Below are 27214 nucleotides of genomic sequence, written 5' to 3' on the forward strand. Positions count from 1 at the left end.
AACAGCAGAGAACAGGGGCATCAGGAGATCTGTGGGAGGGAGAGGGCATGGGAAGGGGGGGGGGGTGGGAGAGGTAACAAAACACATGGACACTGCTAGGACTTCCAGGAAAGAAGTCGGTATTTCTAAAAAGTGGATCTGGGGTGAATTAACGGGGGTAGAAAAGATCAAGGTTTTGGATGGGGGAAGATAAGAGATGGTGGTGAACAGCTGTTTTAAAGACCTGAATGGAGGAGTGGGATGAAGAGAGTGAGGGAGTTTGTTCCAGAAGCGGGAGTAAAGAGGAATGAAAGAGTGAAGGTGAATAGAGAGTCTTTATTTTGGCAGTTTCACCAGAAGAGGGTTGCTGGCAGATCTTGTGCGACCTATAGGAGTATTTGGGGGACAGAGCAGAGAGAGAGCTCGGGGAGCAAGGCTGGAGAGGAGTCGGTAGAAGACAGAAAGACCACCAACCTGCCTGCGGTGAGTGAGTGAAAGGCCCTCGGAGTTAGCTTCATCGCGGGAGATTCCAATGATTCTGAAAGCTTTGGTTTCAACAGCGTAAAGCCGAGCTAGGTGTGAGGCAGGAGCACCAGCCCAGAGGGGAGAGCAGTATTCCATTGAGCTGCGGATGAAAGCCTTGTATGTGGTGAGGAACTCAGGTGTGCCCAGAAAGAACATCGCACGACGGAGGATGCCGAGTCGGCGACTGGCTTTGGAGGCCAGCTTGGAAATGTGGTTTTCCCAGGAATGATCATGGCAGATAGTGAGACCCAAAAGCTTGAGTGACAAAACTTCTTGGGGAGGATTGTTCAGAAAGTAGATTGGAGGGTTGTCCAGTCGGTCTTTTCGGAGAGACATCGTGAGAGTGTGAGATTTGTCAGGATTGAAAGACATGTTCCACTTGTTTGATCAGTCTGTGATTTTGTCCAGGTCTGCAGAGAGTGAGGAGGCTGCAGACTACCGATGTGAGGGATGAGGAATGGAGCGGCAGAGAGTGGAGTCATCAGCAAAGAGATAGAGAGGATTTTCCAAAGAGTCGGAGAGATCATTGATGAAGACCAGAAAAAGCACAGGGCCCAGAACACTGCCTTGGGGAACAGGAAGGGGAGATGAGTGAAAGCCATTCAGGGCCACACGTTGACTATGACTAGAGAGGAAGTCCGCCAGCCATGCATGGAGATTTCCATGGATACCATAGGAGGAGAGTTTGGTGAGCAGAGAGGGGTGCCAGACCGTATCGAAGGCACGTGATATGTCAAGGGAGACAGCTCTGATTTCCTGTTTGACATTGAGGACCTCCATCCATTGTTGAGACAACCGAAGCAGCATGTCCAGAGTAGAATGACCTTGTCTGAAACCAAATTGATGATCAGAGATCAAGCCATTGGAGAAGAGGAAGGATTTGATATCCGAAGCAATGATTGATTCCATGACGTTGCTGATAATTTGGAGAAGGCTGATTGGTCGGTAGTTGCAAGGATCTGTTTTTGCACCTTTTTGTGTAAAACGGTAATGTTGGCTGATTTCCAAAATGCTGGCAGATGACCTTGAGCAAAAGAGAGGGTGAAGAGAACAGAGAGAGGGTGTGAAAGAGCGGGAGAGCAGGATTTTAGGACCCGTGGGCTGATGCCGTCTGGTCATCTGTCATCATGTCATGATGTCTCGTCATGCTGTCAGCGTCTGGTGCTGACATCTTCAGAGAATGCATAACGTCTTCCACTGAGCTTAAAATATTTCGTATTTCATTTTTGGGAAGGCCAAGACTAAAGTATGCTAAATATGGTAATGAGGCAAAACTCCAACTTTCCATGATGACGACTCTGGCAAACTTAATGCTCCCCGATCCATCGATGATATTTCTAAAGTTTTGCATGAAGTGGTTGAGTGGTTTTTTTTTTGGGTTTTTTTTTGTATACTGAATCGAGTCAAAGTCAAAGTCAAAAGTCAAAAGAGCACAGTGGTTCTGAATATCTTCGGAAAAATAAAGGGTTTGTTCATCCAAGATGGCCAACAAGCGTTTGCATCGATCAGCTTCGTTGGAGGACAATGACTGGATCTCATGACTTGCATCAACCCTGTGAGATTTTAAATTTACCAGTTTAGCGGTCTCCACGTCTCCCTGAAAACAAACGTGTTACAATATACGGCCTAGTAATAACCCCAGAAAGACCAATGCGCCTCCAGATGGTGACTTGGAAGGATTATAGCAATAATAATTGAGTGCACCAGCACAACTTCCTTCAACAGCACTAATTATTCCTTCCTTGTGTGCTCAGCAGGGGAGCGTTTTGGCCCAAGTCGTTCACAAACTACTAGCCTGACGTTTGACTGAGGGTGGGAGGAATCTGTAATTTTTTCAGGGTGCTGGAAATAACTCACCTACTCTATGCAAAGGACACCATGCGATGTTTAACATCTACTAACTGCTTGCAAAACACCAGGGGGGTAATTTACATGAATAACTTGTCTTGCTCATAAGGCAAGTATCGATCTTCCATGAGCCTCGGCTATGTATACAAAAAACGAGGAACAATGTGACTGTGTTTCCAATATGCCTCCGCATAGTCCCACAACGGGTAGATGCCATCACTGCATATGTATGGCTAAGGGATCACGTTTGTGAAGTTTCGTGTTGATCGGATAAGGTTCGTTTTTCTATCCAAGATGGCTGCCAAACCACGTGACCTATGACATCATCATTTTCAAACTATATGCAACAGTGCTGTCAGATGATATTTGTAAAATTTAACATCGATAGGATGAGCGGTTTCAGAGATATAATTATTTAATATTTTCCTTCAATCCAATATGGCTGCCAAACCATGTGATTTCATATTTCAATACAAATGGGTCATAGATCATGTGCATGCAATTTCAGATTTTTAGGATAAGGAACTCGATTAAAACATTTTTGGCTGGTATACCACTTTTTTTTTTTTTGTATACAAGATCGAGGCTCGTGAAAGAGCGAACATTAATCACACAGAAAGACAAACCGACACAAAAAACATATAACATCGGGAGCGGTAGACAAGATGGGGAGAGAGGGGGAAGGACACAAACACAACATTTGAGAGCAGGGACCGAGAGACATGGAGACATCGAGAGATCTGAGAGAGGGCGAGGGCTTTGGGGGGGGGGGGCGTGGGAAGGGGGCGGTGGGAGAGGTATAAAACATATGGACACTGCCAGGACTTCCAGGAAAGAAGTTGGAATTTCAAACAAGGTGGATCTGGGGTGAATTAGCGGGGGTAGAAAAGATCAAGGTTTTGGATGGGGGAAGATAAGAGATGGTGGTGAACAGCTGTTTTAAAGACCTGGAGGGAGGAGTGGGATTGAAGGGAGTGAGGGAGTTTGTTCCAGAGGCGGGAGAAAAGAGGAATGAAAGAGTGAAGGTGAGCAGAGAGCCGAGATTTCGGCAGTTTAACCATCAGAGGGTTGCTGGCAGATCTTGTGCGACCTGTAGGAATATTTGGGGGACAGAGCACAGAGAGAGCTGGGGGTGCAAGGCCGGAGAGGAGTCGGTAGAAGACAGAAAGACCACCTACCTGCCTGCGGTGAGTGAGTGAAAGGCCCTCAGAGATAGCTTCATCGCGGGAGATTCCAATAATTCTGAAAGCTTTGGTTTCAACAGCGTGAAGCCGAGCTAGGTGTGAGGCAGGAGCACCGGCCCATAGGGGAGAACAGTATTCCATTGAGCTGCGGATGAAAGCCTTGTATGTGGTGAGGAGCTCAGGTGTGCCGAGGAAGGACTTCGCACGACGGAGGATGCCCAGTCGGCGACTGGCTTTGGAGGCCAGCTTGGAAATGTGGTTTTCCCAAGAAAGATCATGGCAGATAGTGAGACCCAAAATCTTGAGCGACAGAACTTCTTGGAGAGGATTGTTGAGAAAGTAGATGGGAGGGTTGTCCAGTCGATCTTTTCGGAGAGACATAGTTAGAGTGTGAGATTTGTCAGGATTGAAAGACATGTTCCACTTGTTTGACCAGTCTGTGATTTTGTCCAAGTCTTCAGAGAGTGAGGAGGCAGCAGACTGCCGATCTGCGGGAAGAGGAATGGAGCGGCAGAGAGTGGAGTCATCAGCAAAGAGATAGAGAGGATTTTCGAGAGAGTCAGAGAGATCATTGATGAAGACCAGAAAAAGCACGGGGCCCAGAACACTGCCTTGGGGAACTCCAGCCTGAACAGGAAGAGGAGATGAGAGAAACCCATTCAGGGCCACACGTTGACGACGACTAGAGAGGAAGTCCGCCAGCCATGCGTGGAGATTTCCATGGATACCAAAGGAGGAGAGTTTGGTGAGCAGAGCGGGGTGCCAGACCGTGTCGAAGGCACGTGATATGTCGAGGGAGACAGCTCTAATTTCCTGTTTGGCATTGAGGACCTCCATCCATTGTTGAGACAGCAGAAGCAGCATGTCCAGAGTAGAGTGACCTGGTCTGAAACCAAATTGATGATCAGAGATCAAGCCATTGGAGAAGAGGAAAGATTTCATATCCGAAGCAATGATGGATTCCATGACTTTGCTGATAATTGGGAGAAGGCTGATTGGTCTGTAGTTGCTAGGATCTGTTTTTGCACCTTTTTTGTGCAAAGCGGTGATGTTGGCTGATTTCCAAGCAGATGGCAGTTGACCTTGAGCAAAAGAGAGGGTGAAGAGAACAGAGAGAGGGTGAGATAGAGCAGCAGAGCAGGATTTTAGGACCCGTGGGCTGATGCCGTCGGGTCCAGTTGCAGAATCAGAGTCGAGGGTTGACAGAAACTTTTCCACCTTGTCAGGAGGAAAGGACACGGAGTCCAGGAGCAGCAGGGTACGACTGGGTATGGTGGGTACAGAGAGGGATGGGTTTGGGAGTTGTCATGATGATGTCATCGTTATCATGCTTTTGTTACCCATTGGGAGTACTTGACAATGTGCCAAGTTTGAAATTTTTCCATTCAGCGGTTTCCGAGCAATAATTTTTTCATAGGCCTTTCATAGGTTTCCGAGCATAGAATAGCTGCTAAAAATCCTCCAAAAGGAATAGAAAAAAAACAATACTCAGGTGTAATAAAATCATGGTCACCTTCAATTTGTCACTTTGTACGTGGAGATCCAGGATGTGTAATACCTGGCCATGCGTGATGTCCAGGTGTTGTTCAAACTTAAACCAAACTACAAGAAAATAAATTACTGTTGCTTATATTGTTCTACCTCTTTTGTTATTAAACTGTTAAATTATACAAAATAAAATGAAATAATTCTCACAATTTTTGCAAGAAGTTTTAATGTGATGTGAACATTTTTCTCTTTTTCAGGGTATTACCTTTATGTCTCGTGTCCATCCGTGGGCAACCCACACCACGTGCAACACTCGAAAGGAAACTTGAGGGGACCTTCGTGAAATATTCAGTACGTGACGGGCGGGTATTGGGCTTGCCTCAAGGAGCGGAATCTACCTGTGGAAAGATCGAGGTTGGACACAAGGCCTGTGCATTCCAACACTGGGTTTACGAGTACACGGAACATGCAGCTGTAATCACTGACATGCAAGGTAAACACCTGAAGCTGTAATCACTGACATGCAAGGTAAACACCTGAAGCTGTAATCACTGACATGCAAGGTAAACACCTGAAGCTGTAATCACTGACATGCAAGGTAAACACCTGAAGCTGTAATCACTGACATGCAAGGCAAACACCTAAAGCTGTAATCACTGACATGCAAGGTAAACACCTGAAGCTGTAATCACTGACATGCAAGGTAAACACCTGAAGCTGGAATCACTGACATGCAAGCTAAACACCTGAAGCTGTAATCACTGACATGCAAGGTAAACACCTGAAGCTGTAATCACTGACATGCAAAGTAAACACCTGAAGCTGTAATCACTGACATGCAAGCTAAACACCTGAAGCTGTAATCACTGACATGCAAGGTAAACACCTGAAGCTTTAATCACTGACATGCAAAGTAAACACCTGAAGCTGTAATCACTGACATATAAGGTAAACACCTGAAGCTGTAATCACTGACATACAAGGTAAACACCTGAAGCTGCAATCACTGACATGCAAGGTAAATACCTGAAGCTGTAATCACTGACATGCAAGGTAAACACCTGAAGCTGTAATCACTGACATGCAAGGTAAACACCTGAAGCTGTAATCACTGACATGCAAGGTAAACACCTGAAGCTGTAATCACTGACATGCAAGGTAAACACCTGAAGCTGTAATCACTGACATACAAGGTAAACACCTGAAGCTGCAATCACTGACATGCAAGGTAAACACCTGAAGCTGTAATCACTGACATACAAGGTAAACACCTGAAGCTGCAATCACTGACATACAAGGTAAACACCTGAAGCTGCAATCACTGACATGCAAGGTAAACACCTGAAGCTGTAATCACTGACATACAAGGTAAACACCTGAAGCTGTAATCACTGACATGCAAGGTAAACACCTGAAGCTGTAATCACTGACATACAAGGTAAACACCTGAAGCTGTAATCACTGACATACAAGGTAAACACCTGAAGCTGCAATCACTGACATGCAAGGTAAACACCTGAAGCTGTAATCACTGACATGCAAGGTAAACACCTGAAGCTGTAATCACTGACATGCAAGGTAAACACCTGAAGCTGTAATCACTGACATGCAAGGTAAACACCTGAAGCTGTAATCACTGACATGCAAGGTAAACACCTGAAGCTGTAATCACTGACATACAAGGTAAACACCTGAAGCTGCAATCACTGACATGCAAGGTAAACACCTGAAGCTGTAATCACTGACATACAAGGTAAACACCTGAAGCTGCAATCACTGACATGCAAGGTAAACACCTGAAGCTGTAATCACTGACATACAAGGTAAACACCTGAAGCTGTAATCACTGACATGCAAGGTAAACACCTGAAGCTGTAATCACAGACATGCAAGGTAAACACCTGAAGCTGTAATCACTGACATACAAGGTAAACACCTGAAGCTGTAATCACTGACATGCAAGGTAAACACCTGAAGCTGTAATCACTGACATGCAAGGTAAACACCTGAAGCTGTAATCACTGACATGCAAGGTAAACACCTGAAGCTGTAATCACTGACATGCAAGGTAAACACCTGAAGCTGTAATCACTGACATGCAAAGTAAACACCTGAAGCTGCAATCACTGACATGCAAGGTAAACACCTGAAGCTGTAATCACTGACATACAAGGTAAACACCTGAAGCTGTAATCACTGACATGCAAGGTAAACACCTGAAGCTGTAATCACTGACATCCAAGGTAAACACCTGAAGCTGTAATCACTGACATACAAGGTAAACACCTGAAGCTGTAATCACTGACATGCAAGGTAAACACCTGAAGCTGTAATCACTGACATGCAAGGTAAACACCTGAAGCTGTAATCACTGACATGCAAGGTAAACACCTGAAGCTGTCATCACTGACATGCAAGGTAAACACCTGAAGCTGTAATCACTGACATGCAAGGTAAACACCTGAAGCTGTAATCACTGACATGCAAGGTAAACACCTGAAGCTGTAATCACTGACATGCAAGGTAAACACCTGAAGCTGTAATCACTGACATGCAAGGTAAACACCTGAAGCTGCAATCACTGACATGCAAGGTAAACACCTGAAGCTGTAATCACTGACATGCAAGGTAAACACCTGAAGCTGGAATCACTGGCATGCAAGGTAAACACCTGAAGCTGTAATCACTGACATGCAAGGTAAACACCTGAAGCTGTAATCACTGACGTGCAAAGTAAACACCTGAAGCTGTAATCACTGACATGCAAGGCAAACACCTGAAGCTGTAATCACTGACATGCAAGGTAAACACCTGAAGCTGTAATCACTGACATGCAAGGTAAGCACCTGAAGCTGTAATCACTGACATACAAGGTAAACACCTGAAGCTGTAATCACTGACATGCAAGGTAAACACCTGAAGCTGTAATCACTGACATGCAAGGTAAACACCTAAAGCTGTAATCACTGACATGCAAGGTAAACACCTGAAGCTGTAATCACTGACATGCAAGGTAAACACCTGAAGCTGCAATCACTGACATGCAAGGTAAACACCTGAAGCTGCAATCACTGACATGCAAGGTAAACACCTGAAGCTGTAATCACTGACATGCAAGGTAAACACCTGAAGCTGTAATCACTGACATGTACGGTAAACATCAAAGATCAGAGCACACCTAAATGCACAATAAACCAGGAACAGAAGCATCCTCATTGGAGGTGATAGAATGCAATTCATAAATGGTATTGGAAAGGTGAGCAATGAGGAACCACACCTTGAGGCATAAATACCTCGACAGTCACCTATGAAATGGTGCATACCGATGTTTTCTCCTGTGCAGGTGTTGGGCTCGCCTTAACAGACATTGCGCTGGCCACAAGAAAACAAGAGTAAGTTGAACATCTTCACATCAGTGTACGTACTATATTCCGAAATGATGACTCCCCAACTTGCTCTGATTTGGGAATACAGGATACACAGGGCCTTCAGAAAGTATTCACACCCCTTGTCCTTTTCACATTTTGTTGTTTCAGCCTGAATTTAGCATACATTAAGCTGAGATTTTTTGTCACTAATCTGCACATACAACAACAACAACAACAACAACAGGCATTTTCGGGCCATTTTCCCTGCTAGAGCGGGGTTTGCCTTGTGGGCCCCACGACAATCTTCTCCATTTTGCCCTATTTTCTACATCTCTCCTTGTTAACCCCCTTGCCCGCATTTCTTCTTCCACCATCTTTAGCCAAGTCTTTCTCGGTCTTCCCTGTCCTCGACTTCCTTCTACATTCATTTCCATCATTGTTCTCAACCAGTCACTTTCATCCTTCCTCAACACATGACCAAACCATCTCAACCTGTTCCTCTTCACAGCATCCATCACAGGCTCTATTCCCATCATCTTTTGCAATTCATCATTTGTCTTCCTCTCTCTCAATGATACTCCACACATCCACCGAACCATTCGCATTTCTACCCTTTCCAGCCTTCGTTACTGCTCTACGTTCATTACCCATGTCTTGCTCCCATAAATCATAACACTTCTCACACATGCAGCATACACCTTCCCCTTCAGCTTCAACGACACTCCCCTCCTCGTCAGCACGCAACTCAGTTCCCGAAACTTCTTCCATGCACATCTCACTCTAGCAACCGTTGCCGAGTCTGATCCATCTTCTCCATTCAGCATGTCTCCGAGGTAGCAAAATGTTTTCACACCTTCCAGCTTCACGCCTTCTCCAAGATCCAACTCAACATTTCCTCCATCTGCAGCTCTCTCTGTGCACACCTTACACTTGAATGTAGCTGCCACACTGGTAAATGACCCTCTCAGACCACTACATTTTTGATGAACCCACTCAGCGCACATTGTACATTGAATGGAATTCACTCCGACACCCTTCCTGCACACAGCACATGGCCACTTCCCAGTTCTTTCCACCTCACCACATGCTTTACCACTTGTCATCGCCTTCGTCTTTCCGATATTCACCTTCAGACCTTTTGTCTCCATACATTCCTTCCACTTGTTCATCTTCTCCTTCAGTCCATCCATTCTTTCCACAAAAACTCCAGATCACCTACATACAACTCCCATGGTAAACCCTCCTTTACGTTCTGAGCCAGCACCTCCATCACAGTTACAAATACTAGTGGACTTAGTACCGACCCCTGATGCACTCCCACCTCCACCTCAAACTCATCACTGTTCCCGTCCTTCGTCCTTACAGCTGTGCGGTGCTCTCTCGTACATTGCCATCTCTACTCTGTGTAATGAAATTGTATCTAAGTTGAACCCAGGTGTTATGCTCTCTCCAACCACTGAGAGATGTCTATAAGAACTCGGACGAACATCGCTCCGAATCATTCCTGTGACATTTAATCTGAGTGACAGTGTATACTCGAATGGTGCGTATATCTAGATGTTCCAGGCTTGCTTGCATTGATTGCTAATTGCTTGACTCCTCCATGATCATGTAATCCTGATACAAGGCTTGATTATATCTTACAGGTGTTGCCAGAGATCGAATTCGAATTAAACCTACCATTAGGACAGTGTTGTGGATTTGATTTCTTACAACACAATTTCTAGAATGTTGAAAGTTCCCAAGAGCACAGAGAGCTCCATCATTAGGAAATGGAAAGAATATGGAACTACCAAGACGTTTCCTAGAGCTGGCCATCCGACCAAACTGAGCAACCGGTCAAGAAGGACCTTGGTTATGGAGGTGACCAAGAACCCAATGACCACTCTGACAGAACTACAGAGTTCCTTGGCTGAGATGGCAGATCCTGCCAGAAGGACAACAGTCTCTGCATCATTTCACAAATCTAGACTTTATGGGAGAGTGGCCAAATGGAAGGCACTCCTGAGAAAAAGGTACATGACAGCACACCTGGAGTTTGGAAAAAGGCTCGTGAAAGATTCTGAGAGCATGACGCATAAGATTCTGTGGTCTGATTAGATGAAAATTGAACTCTTTGGCCTGAATGCAAAGCGATATGTCTGGCAGAAACCGAGCACAGCTAAATCACCCATCTAATACCATCCCTACTGTGAAGCACGGTGGTGGCAGCATCATGCTATGGGGATGCTTTTCAGCGGCAGGGATGGGGAGACTTCTTAGGATGGAGGGAATAATTAATAGAGCCAAATTCAGGCAAATCCTTGAGGAGAACCTGCTTCAGAGTGCAAAAGACCTTAGACTGAGGTGAAGATTAATGTTCAAACAGGACAATGACCCCAAACATAGAGCTAAAGCAACACTGGAATGGCTTCAGAAGAATAATGTGAAAGTCCTTGAGTGGCCCAGCCAAAGCTCAGATTTGAATCGCATTGAGAATCTGTGGAAAAACTTGAAGATTGCTGTTTTCTGACGCTCCACATCCAACTTGACAGAGCTTGAGCAAATCTGCAAGAAAGAATGGGAGAAACTCCCCAAACCCAGATGTTCAAAGCTGATACAGACATACCCAAGAAGACTCGAAGCTGTAATCGCTGCCGAAGGCACTTCTACAAAGTATTGACTTCGGAGGCTGAATACTTGTGTATATTAGATACTAGCAGAAGTACCTGGCGTTGCCGGGCAGGGAAAGGGAGGGCGGAGGGGGAATGAGGGAGGAAGGGGGAAGGAGGGGGGTAGGGGAGGGGAGGGAAGGGGGGGAGAGGGGAGGGGTGAAGCAGGAGAGGAAAGGGGTTCATATATATGCTGGTGGGTGAATGTGGCGTTCATCACGTTTCTGAGTTAAGTGTGATGCCGATCAGGAAGAAGAAGAAGAAGAAGCTGTTCTACCAAATTCGTACAGTTCCGGAATTGTTTAATTTATTTGTATTCAAATGTCTGGTGATTGTTTTGTATTTATTTATGCGAATGTGTACTTGTATATAACTGTCATTAATTTTAAAAGGCTTAGGCACTATCGAGCTAATTGTTTTTAACTCCAAAAAAACGATTTTTTGTCATAATTTTTTTTGTTGGCCTAAAACACTCCCAGGCACTCAATGATGAACCTCTGAAAGTTTGACTAAGATCCGTTCAGCCAACTCCGAGAAAAATGGCGACACAGACAGACAGACATCTCTTATATCGTAGATTTCTATATTTCATATTTAATTATTGTTTTTAATTTTCCATCAAAAAATTACACTGACATTATGGGGTATTTCGTGTTGATCAGTGATAAAAAACAATCTCAATTTAATCCATTTTATATTCAGGCTGTAACACAATGAAGTGTGAAAAAGTCGAGGGGCTGAATACTTTCTGAAAGTAGTGTGTCTTTATAAATATTTGAAGTGTTTGTTTGGATGTGGGGTAAGGCAGTGGTGCTGCCGCCAACTCACAGGCGATAGGTAACCACCATTAGGCCAATAACCCCAAAGCTTTTCAGTGTCCAAGGTGAGCAGGTACAGAGGCACAGGTGCAAGTCTAATGGGCCTCGTGTGCGTGCAGGTGGGCTGGCATGAAAGGAAACGCTCCGACCTCTGCAGTGCTGCAGTTTGAGACGCTGCACATCTGCAACCACTTTTGTAAGCTGCTTGGCCTGCCTTCTAGGCCTGGCATCAAACAATTGCGGCACACCACCATGAAGGACAAATGGTAAACTCCGAGTTTTCACAATGCTGTGCATACATCACTCACACGGCTCCTCCATGAGCTTAGAAGAAGAAGCACTCTGTCACGTCTTCAGATGCATCGGGCTACCGAGGGAGTTTTCATTGGCTAAGGGACAATTTCCTGGACGGGTTGCCACTCCGATGCATGACACTCAAATGGCCATGAGCCTCGGCCCATATAATATATATATACAGTACCCATAGAAAGTCTGCACCCCCTTTCAAAATTTTCACCTTTTGTTACCTTATAGCCTGGAATTAAATTGCATTAAATCAGATTTTTTTTCCCACCTTTATTTACACATCGTAACCCACAACTTCCAAATGAAAAGCAAATTCTACAAATTTCAGAAAATTAATTAAAAATACAAAACTGGCATATCTTGGTTGTATAAGTGTCCACGTCCCTGAGTTAATACTTGGTGGAAGCACCTTTGATAGCAATTACAGCTGTGAGAGTCTGTTGGGATAGGTCTCTGGTAACTTTGCACACCTTTATTGGGCAATATTTGCTCATTCTTTTGTACAAAACTGTTCAACCTCAGTCAAGTTTCGTGGGGAGCGTTGATGGACAGCAATCTTCAAGTCATGCCACAGATTTTCGGTTTGATTTAGGTCGGGGCTCTGATTAGGCCACTCAAGGACATTTATCTTTTTGTTCCTTTGCCACTCCAGTGTCGCTTTGGCTGTGTGCCTCGGGTCGTTCTCATGCTAAAAGGTGAACTTGCATCCCAATTTCAGCTTTCTTGCAGAGGCCAGCAGGTTTTCCTCTAGGCTTTTTCTGTATTTTGCTCCCTTCTATCCTGATAAGTGCCCCAGTCCCTGCTGATGAGAAACATCCCCATAACATGATGCTGCCACCACATGCTTCACAGTAAGGATGGTGTTCTTTGGGTGATGTGCTGTGTTGGGTTTGCGCCAATCGTAACGTTTGCATTTAGGCCAAAAAGTTCCATCTTGGTTTCGTCAAACCACAAAACTTTTTGCCACACGGCTTCAGAATCTCTGGAGTGTGTTCTTTTGCGCATCTCAAACAGGACTCAGGTGTGCTTTTTTGAGTAATAGCTTCCTTCTTGCCACCCTACGGTAAAGACCATATTTGTGGAGTGCATGGGATATTGTTGTCACATGCACACAGTTGCAAGTCTTTGCCATAAAGGCCTGTAGCTCTTTCAAAGTTGCCATTGGCCTCTTGGTGGCCTCTCTGATCAGACTCCTCCTTGCTTGGTCATCCAGTTCGCAGGGACGGCCTGATCTGGGCAGGGTCTTGGTGGTACCATATGTCTTCCACTTCATAATGATCGTCTTTACTGTGGTCCAAGGGATATTTCAAGGCTTTTGAAATATTCACCAATCCCCTGATCTGTGCCTTTCCACAACTTTATCCCGGAGGTCTTTTGAAAGCTCCTTGGTGCTTATGGCGGAGTCTTTGCTGTGAAATGCACGACTCAGGAGAGGAAACCTGCAGGAACAGCTGATTACCTCTGCCACCAAAGGTGGATGGAGGTTATGTTTTCACCCCTGTTTGTTTGTTTGTCTGTCTGTGAACAAGACATCTCAAAAGTTGCAGATGGATTCAGACGAAATTTGGCAGAGAGGTGGTGTGCGTGACAAGGACGAATCGATTCGATTTTGGTGAAGATCGGAATATGGATTCAGATACGAGAATTATTTAATTATTAAGTGATTCTTTATCATTCAGTGATCGGGTGAAAAGCGTTATATAACATGATATTGAAAAAAGTTTTGGATGAGTTATGATTAAACTTGGTGGATGAGTTGGTTTGGTGATAAGAACAAGTCGATTCGATTTTGGTTCAGGTCCGATTCCAGAACCGGCCTATCAGTGGATACAAAACATAGACCGTTCAGCCTCACGGAGGTATGCGCTCCACCGAGTGCCATTCTGGTTTTATTCTGAAATAATCAGAATCACTTCAATTTAATACAGGTGGAGGCCAATTAACTTGGTGTGTGATTTTGAAGGTGATTGGTTATACCTGAGCTAGTTTACAATTGCTGTTGTAAGGGGATGGACACTTATCCAAGCAATATAATCTAGTTTTGTATTTTTAATTTTCTCAAATTTATAGAATTTGATTTTCACTTGGAAGTTGTGGGTTACGATGTGGAAATAAAGGTGGAAAAAAATAAATCTGATTTAATGCAATTTAATTCCAGGCTATAAGGTAACAAAAGGTGAAAATTTTGAAAGGGGTGTAGACTCTATCGGCAATCTATATATAAATATAGTGACTTCAGAAAGTATTCACACCCCTTGACTTTTTCACATTTTGTTGTGTTTCAGCCTAAATTTAAAATGGATTAAATTGAGATTTTTTTTGGTCACTTATCTACACATAATACCTCATAATGTCAAAGTGGAGTTTTGAAATTTTTACTAAATAATTAAAAACGAAAAGCTGAAATGTCTCGAGTCAATAGTTATTCAACCCCTTTGCTACGACACTGCAAATTGAGCTCAAATGCATCAATTTCCTTTGATCATCCTTGAGATGTCTCTACAACTTCATTGGAGTCCACCTGTGGCCAATTCAATTTATTGGACACGATTTACAAAGAAACACACCTTTCCACATTAGGTCCCACGGTTGATAGTGCATGTCAGAGCAGAAACTCTACCATGAAGTCCAAGGAACTGTCCATAGAACTCCGAGAATTGTGAGGAGGCATCGATCTTGAGAAGGGAATAAAACAATTTCTAGAGTGTTGAAAGTTCAGAGAGCACAGTGATCTCCATCATTAGGAGATGAAAAGAATATTGAAATACCCAGACTTTCTCGAGCTGGCCATCCGACCAAACTGAGCAATCGGGGAAGAAGGATCTTGGTCAGGGAGGTGACCAAGAATACAATGATCACTCTCACAGAACTAGATGGTATTCATAGAATACTTCCCCTGCACAGTCAACTTGGTGTGAGCCAACTCTTCTATTAACGTTTCTTTTTTTTTGATCCAATATGGCTGCCAGACCACGTGAGTGATGACATCATAAATTTATATTCTCTAAATAATTGTTGCATAGATCATGCTCAATAAATTTCAAACTGATCAGACTAAGCGTTGTCCCTGTCGAATTATGACGTCATAATTATGGCACCAATGACGTCATCGTTAACAACACCGATTCCCCAAATGGAGTTATTTACAATGAGCCATGTTTCAATTTTTTAAATGCTGACATGGCACACACTTAATTTTACTGAAATGGACACAAATGTTATATTTTCGTCAAAAATCGTCGGAATTTCGCCAAATCTGTTTTGGTCATGTGTTAATATACCTCAGCGATTGACAAATCTGAAATCAGAATTTTATTTGAGGTCAAACTGGTGGCCTGGTGTTGGCTTAGCGGTTAGGGTGCCGGCTTGGGATCCTAAGATCCTGGGTTCGAATCCCAACCGATCGCTGAATTAACACCAGGGGGGTTGACTCAGCCTGTCATCCTTCCGAGGTCGGCAAATTGAGTACCAGCTTGCTGGGATGAATGATCCCGGTGTGTACCCCGGGTTAGAATAGGTACACCGTATCCCTGCGCATCGTAAGAGGCGACCAAGGGTTGGCGTCAGGAAGGGCATCCGGCCATAAAAACATTGCCTCAAACAGGGAACCATGATTGTCATGGGGCCAGCAAGGCTAACCCCCGCTCCAGCGGGGAAAATGGCCTTAAAACGATCATTCATTCATTCATATATATTCATTCAAATTGACCCCGTGAGGTCGCTCCGTACTTTGCCTGCTCATCATGTGCAGTGTGATAATTAATTCCATGCCCACTCGAGAAGGCTCTTCTTCTTCACTCAATAACAACCTCTAGCTTCCAGACCGTACATCCAATCATCGTGAAATTTTGCACACTTCTCACACTTCATTGCCTCTACTATAATATAAAGTTTCACATCGATCAATAAAGCGGTTGAAGAGTTATAATTTTTTTTATATTTTCGTTTAATCTATATATATAACACACAGTTTGTGTGTGTGTGTGTAGTGTTTTTTATTTTTATTTTTTTATTTTTTTGTATACAAGATCGAGGCTCGTGAAAGAGCGAACATTAATCACACAGAAAGACAAACAGACACACAAAACAAATAACATCGGGAGCGGTAGACAAGATGGGGAGAGAGGGGGAAGGACACAAACACAACATTTGAGAGCAGGGACCGAGAGACATGGAGACATCGAGAGAACTGTGGGAGGGAGAGGGCTTTGGGGGGGAGGCATGGGAAGGGGGGGGGGGGGGGTGGGAGAGGTATAAAACATATGGACACTGCCAAGACTTCCAGGAAAGAAGTTGGAATTTCAAACAAGGTGGATCTGGGGTGAATTAGTGGGGGTAGAAAAGATCAAGGTTTTGGATGGGGGAAGATAAGAGATGGTGGTGAACAGCTGTTTTGAAGACCTGGAGGGAGGAGTGTGATTGAAGTGAGTGTGGGAGTTTGTTCCAGAGGCGGGAGAAAAGAGGAATGAAAGAGTGAAGGTGAGCAGAGAGCCGAGATTTCGGCAGTTTAACCATCAGAGGGTGGCTTGGCAGATCTTGTGCGACCTGTAGGAATATTTGGGGGACAGAGCACAGAGAGAGCTGGGGGAGCAAGGCCGGAGAGGAGTCGGTAGAAGACAGAAAGACCACCTACCTGCCTGCGGTGAGTGAGTGAAAGGCCCTCAGAGATAGCTTCATCGCGGGAGATTCCAATGATTCTGAAAGCTTTGGATTCAACAGCGTGAAGCCGAGCCAGGTGTGAGGCAGGAGCACCAGCCCATAGGGGAGAACAGTATTCCATTGAGCTGCAGATGAAAGCCTTGTATGTGGTGAGGAGCTCAGGTGTGCCTAGGAAGGACTTCGCACGACGGAGGATGCCCAGTCGGCGACTGGCTTTGGAGGCCAGCTTGGAAATGTGGTTTTCCCAAGAAAGATCATGGCAGATGGTGAGACCCAAAAGCTTGAGCGACAGAACTTCTTGGAGAGGATTGTTGAGAAACTAGATGGGAGGGTTGTCCAGTCGATCTTTTCGGAGAGACATAGTAAGAGTGTGAGATTTGTCAGGATTGAAAGACATGTTCCACATGTTTGACCAGTCTGTGATTTTGTCCAGGTCTTCAGAGAGTGAGGAGGCTGCAGACTGCCGATCTGAGGGAAGAGGAATGGAGCGGCAGAGAGTGGAGTCATCAGCAAAGAGATACAGAGGATTTTCCAGAGAGTCGGAGAGATCATTGATAAAGACCAGAAAAAGCACAGGGCCCAGCACACTGCCAAATGATCCCGGTGTGTACCCCGATTGTTACCGATAGACTCCTAAACGGAGAGGCTCACGTGCTTCATATTTGGCTTAGACATGGCCATTGAGCCTGGGAAGGACATGGCCTACCTCAAAATATTTGACGAGATCCATATTTTTTATTCATATTTACCTCAGCGCATTTCAGCAAGGAACATTATACACGGAATCTCAGCCGGTGCCAGAGCAGCTCGCTGATTCGCTCAGAGCGATCACGTGATATTCCATCCCCGCCGCCAGACCATTGAACTGAAAAGTAGAATGACCATTGCCATTCACACCACATAGGTGGAGATGCAGCTAGCGGGCGCCATCTTGGTTGGCACTCGATGCTGGGCGATGGTGATTTCCGTCACGCGTTTGCACGTAATTCAGAGCGAAAAGCGATTGCGTTTTTTCACCTTTTGTACGATCGTGTTTTGTGTCGATTTTGTGCGATATGAATTAAACGTCTTTGAAACAGCTGTGAAACGTCTTTCCACAACCCTTCCGTAACCGATTGGAGCAGTTTATTGCCGCACAAAATGGCATTTTAACAGTTGTCTGGCTTTTAAAATCTGGGACACGTTCAAAACAAACGAGATCCGCGAAGCAAGTTGGTCGAGTCGTGCTAACCAAGATGGCGACACGGCGGCTTCACTTTTCACGGAGTATGAGTGTTCTATATATTTTCAATTCAGTGCGCCCGACTCGCTCACGTACTTGATTTGTGGCATAGACATGGCCATTGGGCCTTCACGGTGTAATTTGTGCGAGGCTTTTGTCCGAGTGAGCTTGAGTCGAGAGGGCGAATGTACGGGTTGGGAATGTACGGGTCTCCCTTCCCCCGCCCGGCAACGCCGGTACTGGAGGGCGTCACAGGATCGGTGAGTCTCCAAAAATCTGCTTCGTGCTGTTGTTGCGAAGATGCAGGACGATGTCGCGATTGTTCTGCTGCTCTCCTACCATGAGAACTGCAACGTCATTGTTGACTGGCCCTCCCCTTCCTCTCCTCCCCTTCCTCTCCTCCCCTTCCTCTCCTCCCCTCCCCTTCCCCCGCCCCCTCCCCTTCCCCCGCCCCTCCCCCTCCCCTTCCCCCGCCCCTCCCCTTCCCACGCCCCTCCCCTTCCCCCGCCCCTCCCCCTCCCCTTCCCCCGCCCCTCCCCTTCCCACGCCCCTCCCCTTCCCCCGCCCCTCCCCCTCACCTTCCCCCGCCCCTCCCCCTCACCTTCCCCTCCCCCTACCCTTCCCCCCTCCCCCCCTCCCCTTCCCCCCCTCCCTCCTCCCCTTCCCCCCTCCCCTTCCCCCGCCCCTCCCCCTCCCCCGCCCCTCCCCCTCCCATTCCCCCGCCCCTCCCCTTCCACGCCCCTCCCCTTCCCCGCCCCTCCCCCTCCCCCCTCACCTTCCCCTCCCCCTACCCTTCCCCCCCTCCCCTTCCCCCCTCCCCTTCCCCTCCCTTTCCCCCCTCCACTACCCCCTCCCTTTCCCCCCTCCCCCCTCCCCCCTACCCCTCCCCCACTCTCCTCCCCTCCCCCCCGTTCCCCTTCCTTTCCCTTCCCCCTCCACTCCCCACCCGGCAATGCCGGGTACTTCTGCTAGTTATTTATATCTGCCAAACCACGTCACCTATCGCAAATTCCAAAAGGTCATTTTAGTAGACCAACATGCTGAACACATCTGTGAAGTTTTCCCGAGATAGGATCAAAAATGAGGGAGGAGCTAGGTTTTAAAAGTTTATGCTTAAAAACGTCATAACTCCAAAACCATGTGACGCATGATGTCATGCTCGCTGACTTTTTTGTTCGTCATGGGTATGCGATTCCGCTTGCAAAGTTTGGCCTCGATCTGTTTAGTCGTTTTGGAGAAAATTGGATTTTAGTGGTTTTTCAGGCTTTTCACTCAAAACAATATGGCGTCCGAACCACGTGACCGACGGCGTCATTTTAATTTTATTTCTGCATCAATTTATACCGAGAAGATGGTCAAGAAATTTCATCCTGATCGGATAAAGTTTTTTACTTATCGAATTATGACGTCATAACGGCGGCACCGATACAACAACAACAACAACAACATGCATTTTAAGGCCATTTTCCCTGCTGGAGCGGGGGTTAGCCTTGCGGTCCCCATGACAATCTTCTCCATTTTGCCCTATTTTCTGCATCTCTCCTTGTTAACCCCCTTGCCCGCATTTCTTCTTCCACCATCTTTAGCCAAGTCTTTCTCGGTCTTCACCGTCCTCTACTTCCTTCTGCATTCATTTCCATCACTCTTCTCAACCAGTCACTTTCATCCTTCCTCAACACATGACCAAACCATCTCAACCTGTTCCTCTTCACAGCATCAATCACAGGCTCTATTCCCATCATCTTTCGCAATTCATCATTTGTCTTCCTCTCTCTCAACGACACTCCCCTCCTCATCAGCACGCCATTCAGTTCTCGAAACTTCTTCCATGCACATCTCACTCTAGCAACCGTTGCCGAGTCTGATCCACCTTCTCCATTCAGCATGTCTCCGAGGTAGCAAAATGTTTTCACACCTTCCAGCTTCACGCCGTCTCCAAGATCCAACTCAACATTTCCGCCATCTGCAGCTCCCTCTGTGCACACCTTACATTTGAATGTAGCTGCCACACTGGTTAATGACCCCCTCAGACCACTACATTTTTGATGAACCCACTCAGCGCACATTGTACATTGAATGGAGTTCACTCCGACACCCTTCCTGCACACAGCACATGGCCACTTCCCAGTTCTTTCCACCTCACCACATGCTTTACCACTTGCCATCACCTTCGTCTTTCCGATATTCACCTTCAGACCTTTTGTCTCCATACATTTTCATCCACTTGTTCATCTTTTCCTTCAGTCCCTCCATACTTTCTGCAATCAACACCAGATCATCTGCATACAACTCCCACGGTAAACCCTCCTTTACGTTCTGAGCCAGCACCTCCATCACAGCTACAAATAGTAGTGGACTTAGTACCGACCCCTGATGCACTCCCACCTTCACCTCAAACTCACCACTGTTCCCGTCCTTCATCCTTACAGCTGTGCGCGCTCTTTTGTACATTGCCATCACTAGTCTGATCAACCATTCCTCCACTCCGAACTTCCTCAATGCTCATGTCAATACTTCGCGTGGAACCCTATCAAATGCTTTCTCCAGATCAACAAACCCAAGAAACAACTTCTTCCTCTTCTCCATGTACTTCTCCTGCAACTGCCTCACAATAAAGAGCGAGTCTGTCGTTCCTGTTCCTGGCATAAATCCAAACTGCATTTCATCGATCTTCACCTTCTTCCTTATCCTCCTCTCCAACACCCTTTCCAATACCTTCATTCCATGCTCCAATAACTTTATCGCTCGGTACGAGCCACACTCCAGAGGGTCACCTTTCCCCTTGTATAGAGGGACGAGGGTACTCAGTTCCCAAGCCACTGGAATGCGGCCTTCTTTCACCACCAGATTACAGATCTCTGTCATTCTCTTCACACCCCAACTTCCTGCTGCCTTCAACATATCTCCCACAACTTCCGTCGACCCTCCCGCTTTTCTACTCTTCATTGCTTTTATCGCTTCCTCAACTTCCTTCTCAGTTATCTTCTCTGCCGGTCCTAAACTGGGTTACTCTCCATGTTGCCATCCCATTCATTCTCTGTATTCAACAGCATTTCCATATATCTTTTCCATCTTCCTTTAATTCCATCTGGGTCCACAACGATTTGTCCCACTTCATCCTTCAAGCAACTCACCCCCATCACATCACACCTCTCTTTCGCTATCTGCTTTGTAATCCTGAATACGGCTCTCTGACCCTCTTCCGAATCCAAACGTTCTCCGAACATTTTCCTACATGCTTCCTGCGCCTTTGCTACCTCTTTCTTTGCAGCCCTCTTGTCTGCCTTATAACTTTCATGCTCTGCTTTTTCTGCTCCCATACCCTTCGCCTTCTGCCACTCCTTGAACTTCTTCCTCTTCTCGTCAATCCACTTTCCAACTTCATCATCCCACCACCATGTTTCCGAGTGCCTCGGTGGTCCTTTTGTCCATCAACATACCTCACCAACAGCTCCCAACAGACTATCTTTCATTGACATCCAACCACTTTCAGGCTCAAGCACATCATCCTCTACCCTACTCAGCCTCTCTTTTAATGCCTCCCTTACTGTCACCTCTTTCAACCTCCACACCTTCATTCTCAGTTGGTACTTCACCCGCCGAGCTCTCCTCGCACCTTTCACCCTTATGTCGCAGACAACCAAGTGGTGCTGTGAAACAGCCTCCTCCCCCGGGATCACCTTTGTGTCCCGGAGGTGCCCCCTATCTCGCCTACGCACCATCAGGTAGTCAACGGTTGTCGTCGACCCACCTGACGTGTATGTAACAAGCATATTATCCTCTTTCTGGAACTGAGTATTACAAATCAACAAATCAGCTCCATCAGCAAACTCCAAAATCCTTTCACCTTCTCCATTTCTCACACCATATCCGTAACCCCCATGAACTCCCTCAAAACCGTCCATACTCCTTCCCACATGTCCATTTAGGTCTCCTCCTACCACAACAACTTCCTAATCTTTCACGTTTTCCATCAGCTTCTCTATCGCACACCAGAACTTGTCCTTCTCTTCATCGCTCCGACCAACCTGCGGAGCATATCCTGAGATGACTTTCACCAAGAGCTTTCCAATCATCATTTTCACCATCATCAACCTATCACTCACTCTCGTCACACTCACCACACTGTCTACAAACTCCTCAGAAAACAGGACACTAACACCATTCACGCCTTCCGAGCACCCTTGCCACACAAACTTGTATTTCTGTCCCTGCCTATCCTTCACCATTCTCACACCACTTCCCTTCCATCTCGTCTCTTGCACACAACATATGTCCACTCTTCTTCTGACCAATACTTCCACCACTTCTCCTGATCTCCCTGTCATTGTCCCGACATTCCATGTCCCAAACCTCAGAAACCGATCTCCACTTCGGGCTGTACCCTGCCTATATGTAGTTGTAATTGTCATGGTTCTCTTTTTTCATGGTTCATGGTCATGGTTCTGTCATGGGCGGCACCTATGACATCATCATTCATATATGTTATTCCGCATGGAGAGTTCTTTGCAATGAGACCTGTTAATTATTTCTGTGCAGCGGTTTTTGAGAAAGAGGTGCAAAGTTTGTTTTTTTCCAAGATGGCGCCCGTACCACGTGATCTGTGACGTCATAATATTCACTAAAATATTCTGCAGGAGGCCCTCCTCTGGTTAAAATTGCATGTCAATCGGACCAACGGTTGCTGAGAAAATGAATTTTTAAAATGCAGACACGCACGTACGTACGTACGTACGACGTAAGGACTGACCAGAATGCTTAACCCTGGCTTTCGCTTCGCGAGCGCAGGGTAACTACAGAGTTCTTTGGCTGAGATGGGAGAACTTGGCAGAAGGACAACAGAGAATGGCCAGACAGAAGCCACTCCTGAGAATAAGGCACATGACAGCATGCCTGGAGTTTGCAAAAAGGCAGGAGAAAGACTTGGAGCATGAGGCGAAAGATTCTGTGGTCTGAAGAGATGAAAATTGAACTCTTTGACCTGATTGCAAAGTTCTACATCTGGTGGAACCCGAGCACAGTTAATCACTCATCCAATACCATCCCGACTGTGAAACATGGTGGCGGCAGCATCATCCTATGGGAATGCTTTTCAGCGACAGGGACTGGGAGACTTCTAATGAGGGAACAATGAATGGAGCCAAATACAGGCAACTCCTTGAGGAGAAACTGCTTCAGAATGCAAAATACCTTAAACTGCCGTGAAGATTTACGTTCCAACAGGACGATAACCCCAAGCATACAGACAAAGCAACACTGGAATGGCTTCAGAACAAGAACGTGAAAGTCATTGAGTGGCCCAGCCAAAGCTCAGACTTGAATCCCATTGAGAATCTGTGGAAAGACTTCAAGATTGATGTTCATCGACGCTCCACATCCAACTTGACAGAGCTCGAGCAAATCTGCAAGAAAGAATGAGAGAAACTAACCAAATCCAGATGTGCAAAGCTGATACAGACATACATACCCAAGAAGACTCGAAGCTGTAATCACTGCTAAAGGCGCTTCTACCAAGTGTTGACTGAGACGCCTGAATACTTATGTAAATTCGATATTTCTGTAGTTTATTTTCAATATGTTTGTAAAAACAATCTAAAAATATGTTTTCACTTTGTCATTTCGGGGTATTTTGTGTAGATCGATGAAAACATTTTTAAATTCAATCCATTTGAAATTTCAGGCTGTAAGAACAAAATTTGAGAAAGTCAAGCGGTGTGAATACTTTCTGAAGGCACAGTACACACATGCACACATTATATATATATATACTGAAACGCAAAAGAAACTTACCACCTTTGAAACCTTTAAATATCAACAATAACACTGCGTGTAGTAAATGTGTGAACTTATTTGTGGACAATAGTGTCCTCACTGTCAGACAAAACGGTCACGGATGGTCACTTGAACCCTCAATGGTCACTTCATAGCACAGCTGTTGAACAGCCGTTTTGACTGTCAGTGATTAGCCAAGGGGTACGGGATGATTTTAATGAGCTGCACGTGATGTCTTGATATTGGCTTTAAAAAGGCCAGTGCAAAATGGGCATTTCAATCAACATGCCACGATTGTCAAGGGATCAACGGCAGCGTGCCCTGGGCATGCTGCAAGGCGGACTGAGCTACCGTGAGGTGGCACGTCGCCTTGGCTGTTCACACCAGACGATATCGGTCCTGGTGGACAGAGACACCCTCCACAACTCTGCAGATGACAGACCTCGATCAGGGAGGCCAAGAGTCACCACTGCAAGGCAGGACAGGCAGATGGTCCAAAGTCACCTGCAGGATCGATTCCGTCCAGCATCCTGCACTGCGGCAGAAACTCCGGGGCGTGCAAACCCACGGATCTCCAATGATACTGCACGAAACTTACCACTTGTTTGAAATGTAATAAAATTGTAACAGTTCAAAATAAAACAAACCAACAATTGCTAATTGAAACATTGGCATTTTATTGATGACATGTCAAGTTTTTGACCAAGATACACCATCTCATCAGTTTGTTCTACAGTACAGAACAGCACAGGGTGCAATGTCAGTCCCCTTTCAATAGCGTGTGTGGCCACCATTGTTTTGGATACAGGCAGTGCATCGTCGGCGTATACTGCCTACCAGTCTTTGGATGGATTGCTGCTGGATTCTGTCCCACTCAGTCCTCAATGCCTGAAGCAGCTCTGCCCGTGTCCTGGCCCTGCCAACTACGCGTCTCCCAAGCTCATCCCACAGGTGCTCTATGGGATTCAGGTCAGGGGAGAGCGCAGGCCACTGCATGGTGTTGATGTTCTCGCCTTGGAGAAATGCAGTGGTAAAGCGAGCAGCATGGGGACGAGCGTTGTCATGCTGAAAGGTTCTCAGTTCTGGGTGGTCCAACAGGAATGGCAGCAGATGAGATCGCAGGATGTTATCCACATACCGCTGGGCGTTAAGATTCCCATCCACAACCACCAGTGGCGTCCTGTACCGGCCTGATATGGCGGCCCACACCATCACACTTGGGCCACCCCACCTGTTGGCTTGACGCACGCAACAATCGGCATATCGCTCGCCAGTTCTTCTCCAGACACGCTCACGCCCATCAGGACTGTCCACACAGAACCTTGACTCATCGCTGAAAGCGACCTCGTTCCACTGCGCCAAGGTCCACCGCTGATGCTGCTGGCACCATCTCTGTCAGTTGCGGCGATGGGCAGCCGTCATCACGGGGCCTCTGTATGGTCTTCTGGCAGTCAGACCATAGTCATGCAGTCGTCTTCGTGCAGTATCATTGGAGATCCGTGGGTTTGCACGCCCCGGAGTTTCTGCCGCAGTGCGGGATGCTGGACGGAATCGATCCCGCAGGTGACTTCAGACCATCTGCCTGTCCTGCCTTGCAGTGGTGACTCTTGGCCTCCCTGATCGAGGTCTGTCATCTGCAGAGTTGTGGAGGGTGTCTCTGTCCACCAGGGCCGATATCGTCTGGTGTGAACAGCCAAGGCGACGTGCCACCTCACGGTAGCTCAGTCCGCCTTGCAGCATGCCCAGGGCACGCTGCCGTTGATCCCTTGACAATCGTGGCATGTTGATTGAAATGCCCATTTTGCACTGGCCTTTTTAAAGCCAATATCAAGACATCACGTGCAGCTCATTAAAATCATCCCGTACCCCTTGGCTAATCACTGACAGTCAAAACGGCTGTTCAACAGCTGTGCTATGAAGTGACCATTGAGGGTTCAAGTGACCATCCGTGACCGTTTTGTCTGACAGTGAGGACACTATTGTCCACAAATAAGTTCACACATTTACTACACGCAGTGTTATTGTTGATATTTAAAGGTTTCAAAGGTGGTAAGTTTCTTTTGCGTTTCAGTATATATATATATATATATTCATATGATGGAAGGCTTGTTGTATGCATGTTTCATCTTCTCCGAAAGCATTTGATATCAGAAACTGAAACTTTCAGGTGTTTAATACTGTGGACACTGATGGACACCTGGATGCACACAATTAGTACACGTTTTTGCTTCATGTATATAGCCCGGTTTTCTTTTTTCGGGAACGATCGAGGCAGCAGTCTGTTGTCTATGCACCGCCCAAATAAAGCGATTTGTCGGAAGAACACGTCACACGCTTGGAACAATATCGCCCGTAAGGCGGGTATTCTGCTTATACATAACGGAGCGATGGTGTATGTAGGTAACCATGTGCAGTATGAATGTATGTATGCATGTATATATGTACAGTATGTATGTGTGCACAGTGTATGCATGTACAGTATATATGTGTATGTATGTATGTATGTATATGATGGAAATAGCACCCTCTGGTGGTGTGTGTGCCACAAATTTGTGATTTTCTGGAAGAAAGTATCACTTTGTGGAAATATCACCTATTTTAATTTGCCTGCCAAAGTTGGGTCGACATGGTATTAATAATCACAAGAATAATAACATGCCCATCCCCTCAACCGCTTCCTCTGGGAGTATGTGCTCCTAGTGTACATGATTATTACACGTCAAGGTATCTTTGACCTCTGTGATGTTTATTCCTTGCTTTATAATGCACGATGCTGAAACTTTGCACTTGTGACCAATTGTTTTTTGTTTTGTTTTTAAAAATTTTTGTTCAATAACAGTTTAACAATAAACAATTGCTCTTCCAGTTTGTAGTACACATGATGCACCAGAACACGGTTGAATACACCTGAAAAAAACATAATGAAACGCCAGCAATTAGTCTTTGCAAACACGTGAGAGGACTCGGTCAGAGACCATGCAAGCACCAGGATCGATCGGTTCCACCGTTTCAAATTTTAATATCCGATATCAAAAGCAATATATTACAAAAACAAACATTACACTCATCACGATTTCGCAATATATCTTTGCTGTGAAAAAACACTTTTACATGACGCATGATTTACAGAGAGGAATGTTTCCCGTCTCACCAAAACTCTTCTCCAGCCCAAACCTCGATCCTTTCTACAAATATTTTAGATCATTTACACTTCCCTGTCATCTCATTATTTATTTTACCATAATCTGATGCACTCATTGCACCCACCCAACTCACTGCCAAACCCCTCCCCTTTTATCGTTGAAGGCGTGGTCTATTCCTTTGCTGATTCTTCAAGGGAATGCTCACCAAGTCAGGTGACATGCATTTTCGAACTTCTTCCAGAAAGCTGTAA

At 45.8% G+C, this 27214-nt stretch overlaps 3 protein-coding genes across 5 annotated transcripts in view; 2 read left to right on the top strand and 1 right to left on the bottom strand.

Moving 5' to 3' along the window:
• LOC144888282 (alpha-protein kinase 2-like) overlaps nt 1-12521 on the top strand; it is a 40742-nt gene extending 28221 nt beyond the window's left edge. The window contains exons 5-7 of one of the 3 annotated variants that reach the window (XM_078765939.1): nt 5282-5517; nt 8368-8416; nt 11981-12493. In XM_078765939.1, coding sequence (XP_078622065.1) covers nt 5282-5517; nt 8368-8416; nt 11981-12131 — 436 coding nt within the window. In that variant the 3' untranslated portion in view covers nt 12132-12493. Of the gene's footprint in view, nt 1-5281; nt 5518-8367; nt 8417-11980 lie in introns of all 3 variants that reach the window. The other 2 variants (XM_078765937.1, XM_078765938.1) reach the window with 2 other exon arrangements.
• The window catches only part of TAF5 (TATA-box binding protein associated factor 5), a 543784-nt gene that overhangs the window by 302612 nt on the left and 213958 nt on the right, over nt 1-27214 (top strand). The window lies entirely within an intron of this gene.
• The window catches only part of VPS45 (vacuolar protein sorting 45 homolog), a 39711-nt gene continuing 39312 nt past the window's right edge, over nt 26816-27214 (bottom strand). Inside the window, exon 15 of the mRNA XM_078786333.1 lies at nt 26816-27208. Coding sequence (XP_078642459.1) covers nt 27115-27208 — 94 coding nt within the window. The 3' untranslated portion in view covers nt 26816-27114. The remainder of the gene's footprint in view (nt 27209-27214) is intronic.

Source organism: Myxine glutinosa, chromosome 11 (genome assembly GCF_964187855.1).
Source record: "Myxine glutinosa chromosome 11, kmMyxGlut1.1, whole genome shotgun sequence".
Taxonomy (NCBI): Eukaryota; Metazoa; Chordata; class Myxini; order Myxiniformes; family Myxinidae; genus Myxine; species Myxine glutinosa.